Genomic DNA, 15,600 nt, shown 5'->3' on the forward strand with positions numbered 1-15,600 from the left:
TTATTATTATTATTATTATTATTATTATTATTATTGATGATGATGATGATGATGATGTCGTCGTCGTTAAGAAGATTCGGTAGATTTTAGTTGTTATTCATAACATAACAATACATTCATCCTCTTTTCTCCGACATGCAGTAGCAGTAATCTCTAATCTCAAACAAAACAACTATGTCCATAAAAATCGAAAATTTCTTTATGAATTTTATGGAAGAACATATTATTCTTAAAGTGCAGGGAACGAGACTTGACTGTATTTAAAACGAAAGTTAGCATGGATGATATTTTTACAACAGGAACCGGATTTCCCGCTTATCCTTGGTTGATTTCAATCCAAAACAGTGGGAATGATTGGCAGGCACTGAAGAAAATATGCATTATATTGCGTCAAAACGAAAAACTTTCACTGAAGTTTAGGATTTAGAGTTCTGGGCTTTCGGCATCTATGGTCATATCAAGGATGAAGTCTCTCTGGGAAAAGGGAAGGAAGGAAGCGGCCTGGGACGTATATTTTGGCACCACTTCGGCATTTGACCAGGAAAACCTCATTCGCGACAGCTGGCCTGTAAAAGTATATTACATCTTTTCGACCGCGTACCCCCATCAGGAATCAAATCCGGGACCGCTCGCACTGAAGACGAAAGCGTTAGCGACTACGCTACGCGGGACCACTTTCACTTAAGTTATACGGGAAAATTGTTTTGTTATTGCATTACATATACGTTCAAAGTTGAAACATGGGATTGATTTTATCCTCCTGTTCTTCATGAATTTCAACCCAAAATATACTTATTTCCTAATGTTGAAGGATGACACAAGAGAAATCCATTAAAATCGGATAAATTTTACGAGTTATAGTAGAAAGACAGACAGACGCAGAAATGACAGTTGACTTCTTCATTAAAAAAATAAATAAATAAATAAAAGTAACTGCAAAATAAAATTCAGATTTCAAGAATGTAACATCTAAGAATGTGAGGTTATGAATCAGGATGGTAGGGTATTTTGTCATGCTTCTAGCTGAAAATGTTCTAAATATCATCAATTAGTTATTTACATATCTGACAAACAATAAAGAAATAATAAAATTACCTTTCTCAAGAAGAGAACGTTAAGATCTGTATAACAATTTTGTTTTTGGTTTTGTTTGCTCTTTTGAAAACAAAATAAGTAAATAGTTTGTGGAATAATTCTTAACTGATATTACCTGCTATCTGTGCAGAAAAATTCAAAGGCAATTCATCCATATTTCCCACTGAGCCTAAGTCAAAACCTTTTTCTTTAATTAATTCTTGAACTAGAGTCCGAAACTTGCTGACTTGTTGCACTAGAGTTTCAGGTAACTTTACATCAAGAGGTACAGGGTGCTGCAAAAGTTTCGGGTATCGTTTACAGAACCGTATCCCCCAACCAGGAGAAGCTTTAAAATCTGGGTCCTCCTGTGTGATTACACTAAGGCCATGCATTTGAAGCTCATGATGAGTGACAGTCCTATTGTGGTCAAACTGAGTTAGAACCCACTCAATTATTTCGTCGTCTTTTTCATATCTTAACTGAATACCAAAGCGTTGACACCACCGTTTAAACCAACCATACGAACACTTAATGCTGTCATGTCCATGAGCTTTATATAATTCCAATCCTTTCAACCTGACTTCTTCCCCTTTCGGCTTCCGACCTTTCCTCTTTAGATCACTATACCACTCAAATATCATGTTGTCTACGTCCACATTAGTCACACTGCGACCAGCGCTTTTTAATTTAGTGCTTCCTTTCATTACCTGTTCCTTTATTTTATCTCTGATTTTTAACCACTCGAAAATACGTTTCCTGGATACATTAAATAGACGAGAGGCAGCATTTTGACTATAGAGCTGGGCAAACTCCACCACTTCTAACTTGAACGCTGGAGGATAATGGATATGAAGTTCTTTTGGATTGTCTCGGTCTTCCATTCCCTCTACATACACCTTCTCTTCAAATCTACAAAGATAAAAACGAAAGTAAATAGAGTGCTACATAGCAGTTTAGCATTCAGAAGTTTCTTTTCTTGAAGTTGTATCATCTCTTTTTCAAAATTAAGCGTATATAAAAAGCGTGAACTTCAGTCTAATTGAGAAACCAAATGTGCATTTATTAAAATCAAATACGGGGGGGAATTAATGTGTTTCATTTGATGTTCAGAACATGCTACGGAATAATGGAATCTACTTCAAAAATTAAAAATAATGAAAATATTTAATTTTTCAGCCTTATACAAAACATTTATGGATGCGTTAAAATGTCAAATAATACTCTCGATAAAGTGGACACTTTCAAATATCTAGGATCAATATTAACAGACCAAAACCATATTCACGAAGAAATTAAATGTCGACTAAAAGCAGGGAATTCGTGTTATTATTCAGTTCAAAATCTTTTATCGTCGCGAATCCTATCGAAATTTGAAGCTTAATATATAAAACGATAATTATACCTGTTGTTCTGTATAGTTGCGAAACATGAAAAAAAAAAAATGAAATCTTTAGGTTTTACGTCCCACGGTTATGCCGGTTAGGCTAAAGGAGACTGTGATTATAAGAAATGAATGAAATGGTGGAATGAAGAAAGTGGGAGGAAGGATGTTTGTCCACCACAAAGTCCACACGGCGCAAGCTGGAATCGAACCAGGGATCCCAAGCACCGGAGGTGAACGATCTACCACTGAGCCACCGCGCCCCCACGGTTGCGAAACATGCGACTACTCTGAGGGAAGAACGTAGATTGAAAGTATTTGAGGACAAGATCCTGAGACGAATATTCGGACCCAAGAGAAACGGGAATGGGGAATGGCGGAGACTTCATAACGAGGAACTACATAATTTATACCGTTTATCTAACTTTGTTAGGGTCATCAAATCTAGGAGATTCAGCTGAGCAGGTTATGTAGCCAGAATGGAAGAAAATAGAAACCCTTTCAAAGTTTTAACTGGAAATCCATTCGGAAAACGGCCATTAGGAAGACCTAGGCGCAGATGGGAGGACAATATTAAGATGGATCTCGCAGAGATAGGAATACAAAGTAGAAACTGGATCCAGTTGGGTAAGGATAGAAGTCAATGGAGAGCTTTTGTGAATGCGACATTGAACTTCCAGGTTCCATAGGCTATAGAGTTAGTTAGTTTATATATAGGGCTATATCTATATATGTAGAAATAGGAATACAAAGTAGAAACTAGATCCAGTTGGGTAAGGATAGAAGTCAATGGAGAGCTTTTGTGAATGCGACATTGAACTTCCAGGTTCCATAGGCTATAGAGTTAGTTAGTTTATATATAGGGCTATATCTATATATGTAGAAATAGGAATACAAAGTAGAAACTAGATCCAGTTGGCTAAGGATAGAAGTCAATGGAGAGCTTTTGTGAATGCGACATTGAACTTCCAGGTTCCATAGGCTATAGAGTTAGTTAGTTTATATATAGGGCTATATCTATATATGTAGAAATAGGAATACAAAGTAGAAACTAGATCCAGTTGGCTAAGGATAGAAGTCAATGGAGAGCTTTTGTGAATGCGACATTGAACTTCCAGGTTCCATAGGCTATAGAGTTAGTTAGTTTATATATAGGGCTATATCTATATATGTAGAAATAGGAATACAAAGTAGAAACTAGATCCAGTTGGCTAAGGATAGAAGTCAATGGAGAGCTTTTGTGAATGCGACATTGAACTTCCAGGTTCCATAGGCTATAGAGTTAGTTAGTTTATATATAGGGCTATATCTATATATGTAGAAATAGGAATACAAAGTAGAAACTGGACCCAGTTGGGTAAGGATAGAAGTCAATGGAGAGCTTTTGTGAATGCGACATTGAACTTCCAGGTTCCATAGGCTATAGAGTTAGTTAGTTTATATATAGGGTTATATCTATATATGTAGAAATAGGAATACAAAGTAGAAACTAGATCCAGTTGGCTAAGGATAGAAGTCAATGGAGAGCTTTTGTGAATGCGACATTGAACTTCCAGGTTCCATAGGCTATAGAGTTAGTTAGTTTATATATAGGGCTATATCTATATATGTAGAAATAGGAATACAAAGTAGAAACTAGATCCAGTTGGCTAAGGATAGAAGTCAATGGAGAGCTTTTGTGAATGCGACATTGAACTTCCAGGTTCCATAGGCTATAGAGTTAGTTAGTTTATATATAGGGTTATATCTATATATGTAGAAATAGGAATACAAAGTAGAAACTAGATCCAGTTGGCTAAGGATAGAAGTCAATGGAGAGCTTTTGTGAATGCGACATTGAACTTCCAGGTTCCATAGGCCATTGAGTTAGTTAGTTTATATATAGGGTTATATCTATATATATAGAAATAGAAATAGGAATACAAAGTAGAAACTGAATCTAGTTGGCTAAGGATAGAAGTCAATGGAGAGCTTTTGTGAATGCGACATTGAACTTCCAGGTTCCATAGGCTATAGAGTTAGTTAGTTTATATATAGGGTTATATCTATATATGTAGAAATAGGAATACAAAGTAGAAACTGGATGCAGTTGGCTAAGGATAGAAGTCAATGGAGAGCTTTTGTGAACGCGACATTGAATTTCCAGGTTCCATAGGCTATAGAGTTAGTTAGTATACAAAACACTTACTCTGCTATCGGATGTTCCTCTCTGTCTTTCTACCGGGTGTTTCAGATAAAACGATCACTGCCTATCACAAACAGTTGGATAAAAAGGGATTAAACAAAAATGAAATAAGACAATGTAGAAGGACGCATCAAATGAAGTGCTCGGTATTCCATAGGGCCCGTTATCATGGTACCCTGGCGGTCATCTGAAAATTCAATTAGTAGGCCTAAGTTATGAAGCCGTATTTAGGATTTTGTTTCGGGGAGTGGAGGTATGCACAACAAGCGAATAAGCAGTTACATTTTTCCTTTTGTGTGTCGACAAATTTTAATAAAGTTGTGCAAATAACAAATTGATTTCGGGGGAGCTTCAGCCCGATAACCCTCCTAAAATACGCCACTGAAGGTATGTATTTTTTTATTGTTGAAAAGATTCATTAAAAAGCAATAAACTTTTTTAGGATTTTTTTTTCTTGTAGAGCACAAAATGCCACAATTCCATTGTGAAATCTCGCAAATAAAACTCAGAGTTAAATGGTGGTCATTTCGTAAACAGCGCCCCACACGGAAAGAAAAAGAAAAAAATCACAAAAGTTGTTTTCTTCTTTATTCTTTCAGTGATGTATCAAATTACGTACCTTACTATTTAAAAATCTTCGGGTGGCCTCCGGCCTTATAATAGAAGGTTCTCTGGGGCAGGAAGAGCGATTCTTCTGAGATTTACCTATGTTATTCTTCTTCGTTTCATCCTTTTATCTTCAGCTACTAGTAATTTATAAATATTGGACGCTTCATATGACTTTGAGAAGTTACAACTGAAAGCAGCCATCGTCAAGAACGGTGTCCAAATTAAAAACTTTTTCCTACAAAAGTTGTTTCCTTTTACACTATGTATTCAAAATTTTAGGATAACATCCCAGCGTCCCGACAGGGGGTTCTATGGGGGCAAACAAAGTGCTTTATGTGATGAACCCTCTGACATTTTAGTCTCACTTTTGTTTCATTCTATTATATCCAACAATTTGTAATTTATAAACACTAGATGTTTTATCTGAAACAATCGGTATATAATCTATGTAATTTTCGCACAAGAAAAAAATGGTTAATGAATACAAAAATTAAAATGAAATGAAATGAAATCTTTGAGTTTTACGTCCCACGGTTATGCCAGTTAGGCTAAAGGAGACGGTGATGATGAGAATGAATGAAATGGTGGAATGAAGAAAGTAGGAGGAAACGGGAGAACCCCGAGAAAACCACGCACACGGTGTTTGTCCACCACAAAGTTCACTTGGCGGGGGCTGGGATCGAACCCGGGACCCCAACCACCAAAGGTGAATGCTCTACCATTGAACCACCGCGACCCCTACAAAAATTAAAAGTATCGTAGAATAAAAAACAAAAAAGTCCAATATATGATCCTACAATATTTTCCCACTAGACTTCTACAGTCTTAATTTGATTGTATGTAACAGCACAACAATTGTATGTCTGCGTGGTACTTACTAAAAATAATCAGATGTATTTATTTTTCAGGTTACTTACAGAAGCTCACGTAAGATTCCGGTTGAGTAGTCACTGAAAGATTGGGAACGGAACGACTTTTCAGTCACTTTTGGACAATTTCCAAACCTCTCGGCCGTAACTTCCTACAAGTTTATATAGCTCCTCCATGTGGTGAAACTATTGCCGGCGGAACTCTTAACAGATCATGAGATATGGGGACTTAATAAGTTGCCAAAAACTTGCTTGAAATGCTTCGGAATTTTAGTGGGCTGAGGATTTGTTCTGGTAATATATTACTAGTAATCAACAAAGAATAACAATGAATTTATTACTTGTTATGGTTTAATCATTATTATTTAAGAAAAGGATCTGATTTACGATAGATCTGAATATAAATCAGCCTAACACTTAGCGGAAGCTCCTAGCAAAAGTAGACAATTCATCTAGTATCATTCCTAAGTCGCGGTGCTTCTAAACACAAAGATATCAATGCACTAAAAGTTTATGTTCCTTTAGAAAAATCCCCCTCAAAAATAAAAGTTGTTGCAGCACACTTATGAAGTCGATATTCCACCACAACTAAAAGCATTTCACTGGTTCAACGAATTTAAGGAAGCACTATATGGACTATCAATATTAGCGGACCGAGCGCTGCAACTGAAGTTGTGAACGCGATAGGGATGAACACAGCCGTCACCATTATCTGTAAAGATCGACGAGTTTCTATTGACTACCTTAAAGACATATTACACATCTTCTATTCCAAAGTCTTCATCATTCTTCACGAGCACTTGAATATGGGATCTCTCTGTGACTAAGCGCAAGTGGACGTGTGTGGAAAAAGTTTGGAATATGGTGACACAGTACACCTCATACTAATCATGCAAGTTGGCTGCAGCATTACCACCTGCTGTGCTCATTCGTGGGTAAGTGGCTAACGCACGTGGTTTTGTCTTCCATTGGCAGTGGAGGTAATAAGCCTCGAATGCACATCCGATTAGTATTTCGGATCCCGCTTAGTCACAGAGAGATCCCATGTTCAAGTGCTCGTGAAGAATGATACCGTTCTTGGCGATGGCTGCTTTCAATTGTAACTTCTCAAAGTCATATAAAGCGTCCAATATTTATAAATTACTAGTAGCTGAAGATAAAAGGATGAAACGAAGAAGAATAACATAGGTAAATCTCAGAAGAATCGCTCTTCCTGCCCCAGAGAACCTTCTATTATAAGGCCAGAGGCCACCCGAAGATTTTTAAATAGTAAGGTACGTAATTTGATACATCATTGAAAGAATAAAGAAGAAAACAACTTTTGTGATTTTTTCTTTTTCTTTTCATGTGGGGCGCTGTTTACGAAATGACCACCATTTAACTCTGAGTTTTATTTGCGAGATTTTATAATTTCATATACTGTAGTATCGGTGATAAAATGAGATGTTAGACTCCAATCAATAAAGGACGATCCAGAAGGCAAAGAGGCCAGTACCGTTTCCCTACGAAGTCAGAAATGTTATTTCGACAAAGGAAACCTATTTCATTGTTTGACGATAGGCTAGTCTACAAGCAGTAAGTACAGCGGTAATAATTACTAACAGTATTAGAAAGCCTAGCTCATCGTATCTGTCGAAAACAACGGGACTTGGGAATGATTTCGTTCGTGTCTCCATCTCTTACTCGCCTGAGTGGCTAACGCACAAGCTATCTGTGCCTGTGGTTCCGGATTCGATTTCAGGCAAGGACACGCCTTCCCTGCTGGTGTATTGGCTACCTCATGAACTTCTGGAGCACATGGTCCCGAGTCGATTTATGCTGAAAGACCACTAAATTTTGAACGCATTACGGTGATTCGGATTCCACCTTAAACTGTAGATTCACGCCTCATCTAGTCTCGCCACTGAAAAAGGACGCTAAACGTCAACAAATATGCAAAGAAAACATCTGATGGAGATACTTGCCTTGGATCTCACTTTAAATAGTACGTCCGGTTGAGAAAAAATATTAAGAGTAAATTAATCTTATCTCAGTACACTTAATTCGGTAAATATTACTTCAAAAGGATCCATATCAACTTAGGTTATGACTAAAGTCTTTGGAAGAACTTTTTCGTGGCTAAACGGCTAGTGCACGCACCTTTGACGTGGGAAGCGCGGGTTCGATTCTCGGTGGAAACTCATGTGAATCGGATCAAAGGTTAAGCTGTAGGTTCGCATCTCATATAGCTTCGCTGCTGAAAGGGACGCTAAACTTAAAATCTAATCTAATCTAGCTGAAGTCTTTGGTGAATAATATATTCATTCTCATTCTTTATTAACTAACCTTAGTAGTAAATCAAAAATTTTAATGGATATGATGTGGAATTATATATACAAGATGGAAGGTGACTCCAACGAAAAACTTTGGGAGGTGATTCCTTACCTACCTAATATAAATAAAATAAAGAGTTTGTTTGTGTGTTTGTCTATTTGTCTCTGTGCAGCCTGGGGACCAGATGAGTGGACCGAGAGTTACCAAAACTTGATCACGAGTATCTTGGTCCAGGCCCCAGATCAAGACGAAGCGATTTTTTAAAATTTCGAACCAGCGGGGTCTCAGGAGGGCGTTTACCGGGACCGGCCTGGGGACCAGACAAATTGATCGAGAGTTACCAAATTTTGGTCACGGATACCTTGGTCCAGGCCCCAGACCAAGGTGAAGCGTTTTCTTCAAAATTCGAACAAGGGGGTCTCAGGTGGGCGTTTACCGGGACATGTAAAAGTAGTAGAAAATGGCCGATATTAATGTCGAATTCATAGTTTTCGCGGTCGCTAAGATCAATGGTGAAACTCCGATCGCATTAACTTCCAAATTCATCCTATTCGGCTGCAGACCGGAGTCACCGGGGGGAGGGGAGGAGGAGAGAGAGATAGATAGAATACCGAGATGTAAAAGTAATCCAAAATGACCGATATTAGTGTCAAATTCATAGTTTTCGCGGTCGCTGAGATCAATGGTGACACTTCCATTAGCGATGACTTGTAAATTCAGCTACCATTGTATGCGAACCGGGGGTCAGCGGGGAGGGGGGGGATACCGATACATGTAAAAATAGCCCAATATGACCAATATTAGTGTCAAATCCACAGTTTTCGCGGTCCCTGAAATTAATGGTGAAACTCCCATAGGTGTTGACTTCCAAATACAGACCGCATGCGAAGAATGGGTATATTTAGGTAGTATGAAATAAAAGAGAAAGTTCCAATAAACTTGGGTCGAGAAACGTCTCCTTTCAGAGTTATGAACCCTATCCTCATACCTCAACTTCCTTTTTACAGTTCGTTTCGCCGATAACGGAGCATGGTAAAACATGGATATTTAAATAGAGCGCATACTAGTTCCTGTGTAATTTCTTAACACGTTCACTGCGGCAGTATAAAACTCTTTTTTTTTTTTTTTATCTCAGTGCTATACGAGTCACCGTGTATCTCGTTGAAAGTTTGTCCGTCGGTACGTCACGAGTCAGCAGTGACTCGTGCACAGATCTTACTTTGAGCTACTCTCCACATATGACGACATGCTATTTCAAATTCACAGAAGTATCGCACGAGCCACCGGTGACTCGTAACGCAGTGAAAGTGTTAAACCGCTTGGAATAGGTCCTATAGTTTCTAAAGCAGAGCGTTTCGAAATGTCATTTTTCGAATTTTCGGCGGTTCATAACTCTGAAAGGAGACGTTTCTCGACTCCTGTTTATTAGAACTTTTTTTAAATAAGGAATCACGTCCGAAAGTTTTTCGGTGGACTTACCTACCACCCTGTATATATATATATATATATATATATATATATATATATATATATATACAGAGTGTCTCAAAAGTACCCTGACATAGGGTAACTCTGTTACTATCAGAGTTACAACAAAATGCAAGAAGAAAACCGTTTCCAAATATGATGTCTTCAATCTAAAGTAAAGGAATTTTTTAAATCGGACGAGCGGTTTGGGCTGTACACTCTTTATGTACCCAATGTTAAATGAAAATGCAACGTTGCCATTTACCTGGACCCAAAACATAAATGAATGAAACGTAAGAGAATGAAGTTACTGCTTCAAATGGGGTTGGCAATCGACATGTTAGTGTAAAAGACAATAACTTCATTCACTTACGTTGTGGGTCCAGGTAAATGGCAACGTTGCATTTTCATTTAACATTGGGCGCATAGGGAGTGTACAGCTCAAACGGCTCGTAAAAAATCACTTTAGAATAAAAACATCATATTTGGAGAATATCATAAATGTTTCCCCTCTTACATTTTGTTGTAACTCTGATAGTAAAAGAGTTACCCTGTTAGGGGACTTTTGAGACACCCTGTATATTTCAAAAGAAAACACACACACACACACACACACAGAGAGAGAGAGAGAGAGAGAACCCAAAATTCCATACCTTTGCCACCAAGCGAGAAACCATTTACTACTCTTCTCGACGTTGTCTTTTCCAAACTTGGTGATTATTTCAGTTGCTTTGTCCCTCACATTATTTGAAGTCAGAGTTTGGCCACTCAATCGGCACTTCTGAACCCACAACAGAAAAGTTTGATCAGCCATCTCTGGAAACTTACTTTCCATTTGACGACCAGTCTCCACTTGTTCTGCTATGTCTTGCCTCTCTTTCTCTCGTATCCATTCTGAAACTGTCGCGTGATGAACGCTGAATTTTTTAGACGTTTCCTTAAACGTGTGACTAGCTGCATACGAGATCACCTTCTCTTTGAATTGCGGTAAATATCGCTCTCCTTTCCGCCTATGTAGAGCACTAGAGCTAGAAAACGATTGCTTCTGCTTCTTTTTAGATAAAGACTCACCACAAACACCAGCGTTCTCTGTACGATGCACAGTCGGCTGTAGTTTCTAGAAAAATAAGATCGAGCATTACTGTAAGGATGGGAGATTTTAAAAATACTATTTAGACGAACATTTTATCGATTCGGCTCTTTGAGATAGATATATATAAAACTGAACTTTTAATCACTATGCATAGCTTGATTGTTTCATATAAGCCTAAAATGACTTTACGTGAAATCTGAAAATGAAATCTTTCAGTTTTACGTCCCACGGTTATGCCGGGTAGGCTAAAGGAGACGGTGATGATGAGTAATGAATGAAATGGTGGAATGAAGAAAGTGGGAGGAAACGGGAGAACCCCGAGAAAACCCACGCACACGGTGTACGTGAAATCTGAATACTGTACCTCAGACGTAAACTAAGCTCTCTTTCTCCAGACTTACGTTACCCTTTATTTACTAAAGTTAAGAATTTTATACATAATACACATTACAATGCTTTTCTCCTCATGATTTTATGCTTTGATTTTTACGGAGCTCCGTAGTCCCACAAAAATATTCCTTGGTTATACATAAGGAATTTTTTCTAATAAAGATATATTTTAATCGTATCTTAATAATACAAGGCAAACTAAAAGTGCTAATTAACATAAGAAGTTACCTAAGGAACATTAGACTTGCTAATTTCACGCGAGATTTAGGATTTAGATTTCTGGGCTTTCGGCATCTATGGTCATTTAGCTCGTCACGTATAAGGGACGACCTTCGCCGAGCACACTATCCACGGAAAGGAAAGAAGCGGATTGGGACCTATAAGTTAGCCTTGCACCTGCCTGGTGTGAATGAGGAAAACCTCATTCAGGACGGCTGACCTGAACAAACTTTTTACACTTTTTCAACCAAGTACCCCCACCGGGAATCGAACGCGGGACCGCTCACACCAAAGACGAGAGCGTTAGCTACGCAGGGCTACTGTAATTTCAAGTGATAATCCTTCGCCATAACAAGGCCCATGTCAAAACAGAAAATAAGGAAAACCGACATAAATTCCTAAACTGCAAGATCGCATCCACTGCTGAACTCGGAACATTCGAATTAGTGTACTTAAGATAGGGTTCATATACTGTACGTCGATATTATTCGGCATTGTCCTTAATTATCTGACCGTGTGTCTCAGCGACCTACAATATTCTTCCGGATGCAGAATTGTCCTGTAATTTGGGGATTTATCTGTAACGTTCTCATTCTTCAATTTTAAACACTAATTACTGCTTCCGCTGTACACTATAGGTTAAAATCGAAATGAAATGAAAAAATGAAACCTTTCAGTTTAACGTCCCACGATTGTGCCCTGTAGAGTAAGGGAGACAATGATTGAAGCAAATGAGTGATTATGGAATAATTGGTGGAATGATAAAGTGGGAGGAAACGGAAGTATACCGAGAAAACCCACGGACACGATGTTGTCCACCACATACATACTTCGCCGGAGATCGAACCAGAGATAGTAAGTGCCCTCTACTACTGAGCGTTGGATTAAAACCGAACCTGTCTTAGTAATAAACAGTAAAACACGTAATTTTTTTTTTTTTTCACTCGTTGTGCATTGAATTCGCGCGCCTATGGAAGGACTGGTGTGTTAAAATTCGGTTGTTTCCCCCAGTTATCAATATAATATATACTACAACAGTCAGAAGTGTTGTGAATATGGACACTGGATTGTCGAAGCACAATGGGAGTTGTGATACAAACCATGTGGTCTGAGTGAATGAATACCCTTCCTTCAAAATTTCCCATCATTAGTCCTTACTTGTGATCAATTTCTCTGCCTCCTTTATCTTTTTTTTCCCTGGATTTCTTATAAGTCTCCAGATTTCTCGACAACTCTAAACTTGAAACCCAATTCTCCTTAGTATAAATTACGCCTACCTTAAATAAATTTTAAAACATTCTTCCTAGTTATTACACATGTATGGAACCATAATGAATCATGGAATTTTTGTTCGTTTCACTGGTTAAGATACAATTTAAAAAAAAAAAAAGGGGGGGGGGGAGGAATTTAGTTGGAATAGGATAAGTGGAAATTAATATGCAAGTAAGCTCTATTTTTTGTAACGTATTAACTTAAAACTTAAACTGTGTTTACCAACAGTTCTAGTGAACCTTTTTGATGGTTGGTGACGAAGGTGAAGATGTCAAACATGTTATTTCAACTTTTGTCCAGAGTTCTCATGACAGACTTTAATTTTGATTCCTTTCTTATTGAGAAGAATGGCATAGTACCAGAAAGTATGAAATACAGTGACAGAAATCGATAAATAAGACAACGAGATCTGTACAATACTAAGTTGGGAATATATCAGTCAGCTGCACTCGGCACCTATTACCTGTCTTAAGCTGTGACTACTAACAGAGGGAGAGGGGGAAATGAGAAAGATACAGAATGAACTTACCTCTGTATTTTCATTGGTTTTGTTCAAACTTGTTATCGTCTGAAAGATCTGTACATATTCAGGTGATAACGTATTCAGTTGAGAAGTTAACTGAAAACTCTCGCTAGTGTTAGCACCATTTTGTGATGTTTCATCGGACACTGCAGTTGATTCAAGCAAATTATTTGGGTGCTCCAGAAATACAATCGATTCTATCACCTTATTAATTGGTACCACTACTTTGCCACTAACACAGTCTTCCTTTTCAAAATTATCCTGAGTGGGGAGAGTCACGGCTAAAGTAGTATCCCTTCCAATTCCTAAATTTAAGTCTTGCAACACAGAATTTACGTATTGACTTGAAGGCAGTAGCTCCGAGTCTTTTGTTTCGTCTGGCAAAGGGTCCATTCCCAGTATAAGTTTATCCGTTTCCATTATTTGTGTAGAATCATTCAAATGAATGGGTTGTAAAATTACGTCTGTTTGTTCTAAAGGAATATTAGAAGGAGATGGTGGGTCTTCAATAAGTAATGAAGGGTAATATGTATTTGTAATTAGCACGTGTTGAACTTCATCAACAGACGTTTCTTTTTCAGTTAAACTTTCAGGTACTGCAGTAGCAGAAGTCGAATTATTGGTCAAGTCTTCATCATTCGCCGACAAAACACGATCACTATCCACTACGTCACTATCACTTTTCACTTGTTGTCTATCACAGTCGCTTGATTGTGAGGAATTCTCACTGGGTTCACTCATCACAGAATCAATCAGAGATTTCATTTTTTCCTGTTCTTTCGGTTGCTCAGGGATTTCTGTTCCCAAATGCTTAGCTGCCACGTCATGCAAGATCTGTAACTTATCTAATGCACTTGATTCTATATTTTTTTCGCTTCTCTCGCAATTAGGCTTAACATTACTTTCTATATCTGAAACGTTCCTTGGGTTTTCTTTATTCAAATCCACTGATTCTTGTATAGGTTCATTCTCTGCTGCAGACTCCGTCCTAAGCTAAAAGAATGAAAGAAAAAAAATATATAAGTAAATGTAATTTGTTCGACATTTCGACTGAAAATCCTCGGTCAATAAACACTTTAAAATTGAACTGTAAGACTACATATATAAATTATTTGATGAAATAAGATTGTTTTGTTGTTTTCGCATTTGCAAGAATGCTAACCAGGATATAAGACCTCGTAATATACTTTTTCAGAGTGCTCGTAATATAAGTCTTAATCCAATAATAAGTCCTACCCTAAAAAATACGCCCTAGCAGTTATAAAACTCAAAACAGGTTACCCTACACAAAATAAATGTATGTATGTGTATTTGTATTTATGAATAAAGAATAATTCTTTAATCTCCCGTTGTTTCTTTCTTGTTGCTGAACCTATTGCATTGACTTGTTTTATATTATGTGTATGTTGTTTTGAATGAAGCAACAATCCCGACGTGCCCTTTTCTTGGGACTATTCTTTGCTCATAAATATAAACTAGCTTTAAATCTGGATATTGGCAACATTGATAGAAACTGCTTACCTACGTTTGATGTATATTTTTGAATCTGGCAATAGTGACGTAACATAGATACCGCGCTTTCTTCAATTCAGTTCACTCTTTTTGCGCTTTGCTCTGCTCGTGACATTTCAGGATCCATTCTTTACGTTACATTTATATAATGGTATGTATCCCTTGTTTTACATCTTTTATCTCCTATCCCTTTTTATCATTGTTACCTTGCCACTCAAAGACGGAAATAGCTTGTCGTTCCGAAACGTAAAGAGGACATTAGGCTTCGCAAGAGAGGATTCATTGGTAAGCAGCCAATTTTTTATTAAATTAGATAAATTCAATTTAGAGAAGCAATGAAATTTTATAATAAATAATTTCAACCCAGAAACAATGATTTATTTTTGTACCGAATATAAAAGAAAGAAAGAAAAAAGTTTTTAGTAAAAACCAAAATTGCGAGAAAATCCTGTAGAATCGTGATATGGCTACATTCATACTATATTCGAAAAGATGGTGACGACATTTTAGTATATCGATGTTGCATATGTAAATGACTTTATCTACTCCACATTAAATTATTATGTTAACAGTTCAATACATTGTTGGACACCTATAATGTATACTGATCACGTATCTACACCAATTAGTAACTTTAGGTTGTCTTAGATCTAGTACTGAATCTTTGCAGATCAAAACTTAGAATACATT

The 15,600-nt window shown here is 37.4% G+C and overlaps 1 protein-coding gene across 1 annotated transcript in view; it reads right to left on the reverse strand.

Moving 5' to 3' along the window:
- Positions 1-15,600, reverse strand: part of LOC145673551 (uncharacterized) — a 104,176-nt gene that overhangs the window by 37,565 nt on the left and 51,011 nt on the right. The window contains exons 5-7 of the mRNA XM_081743370.1: positions 13,405-14,391; positions 10,555-11,018; positions 1,211-1,986 (exon numbers count right to left, since the gene is read on the reverse strand). Coding sequence (XP_081599496.1) covers positions 1,211-1,986; positions 10,555-11,018; positions 13,405-14,391 — 2,227 coding nt within the window. The remainder of the gene's footprint in view (positions 1-1,210; positions 1,987-10,554; positions 11,019-13,404; positions 14,392-15,600) is intronic.

This window comes from Thermobia domestica, chromosome 16 (genome assembly GCF_964235325.1).
Source record: "Thermobia domestica chromosome 16, izTheDome1.hap1.1, whole genome shotgun sequence".
Taxonomy (NCBI): domain Eukaryota; kingdom Metazoa; phylum Arthropoda; class Insecta; order Zygentoma; family Lepismatidae; genus Thermobia; species Thermobia domestica.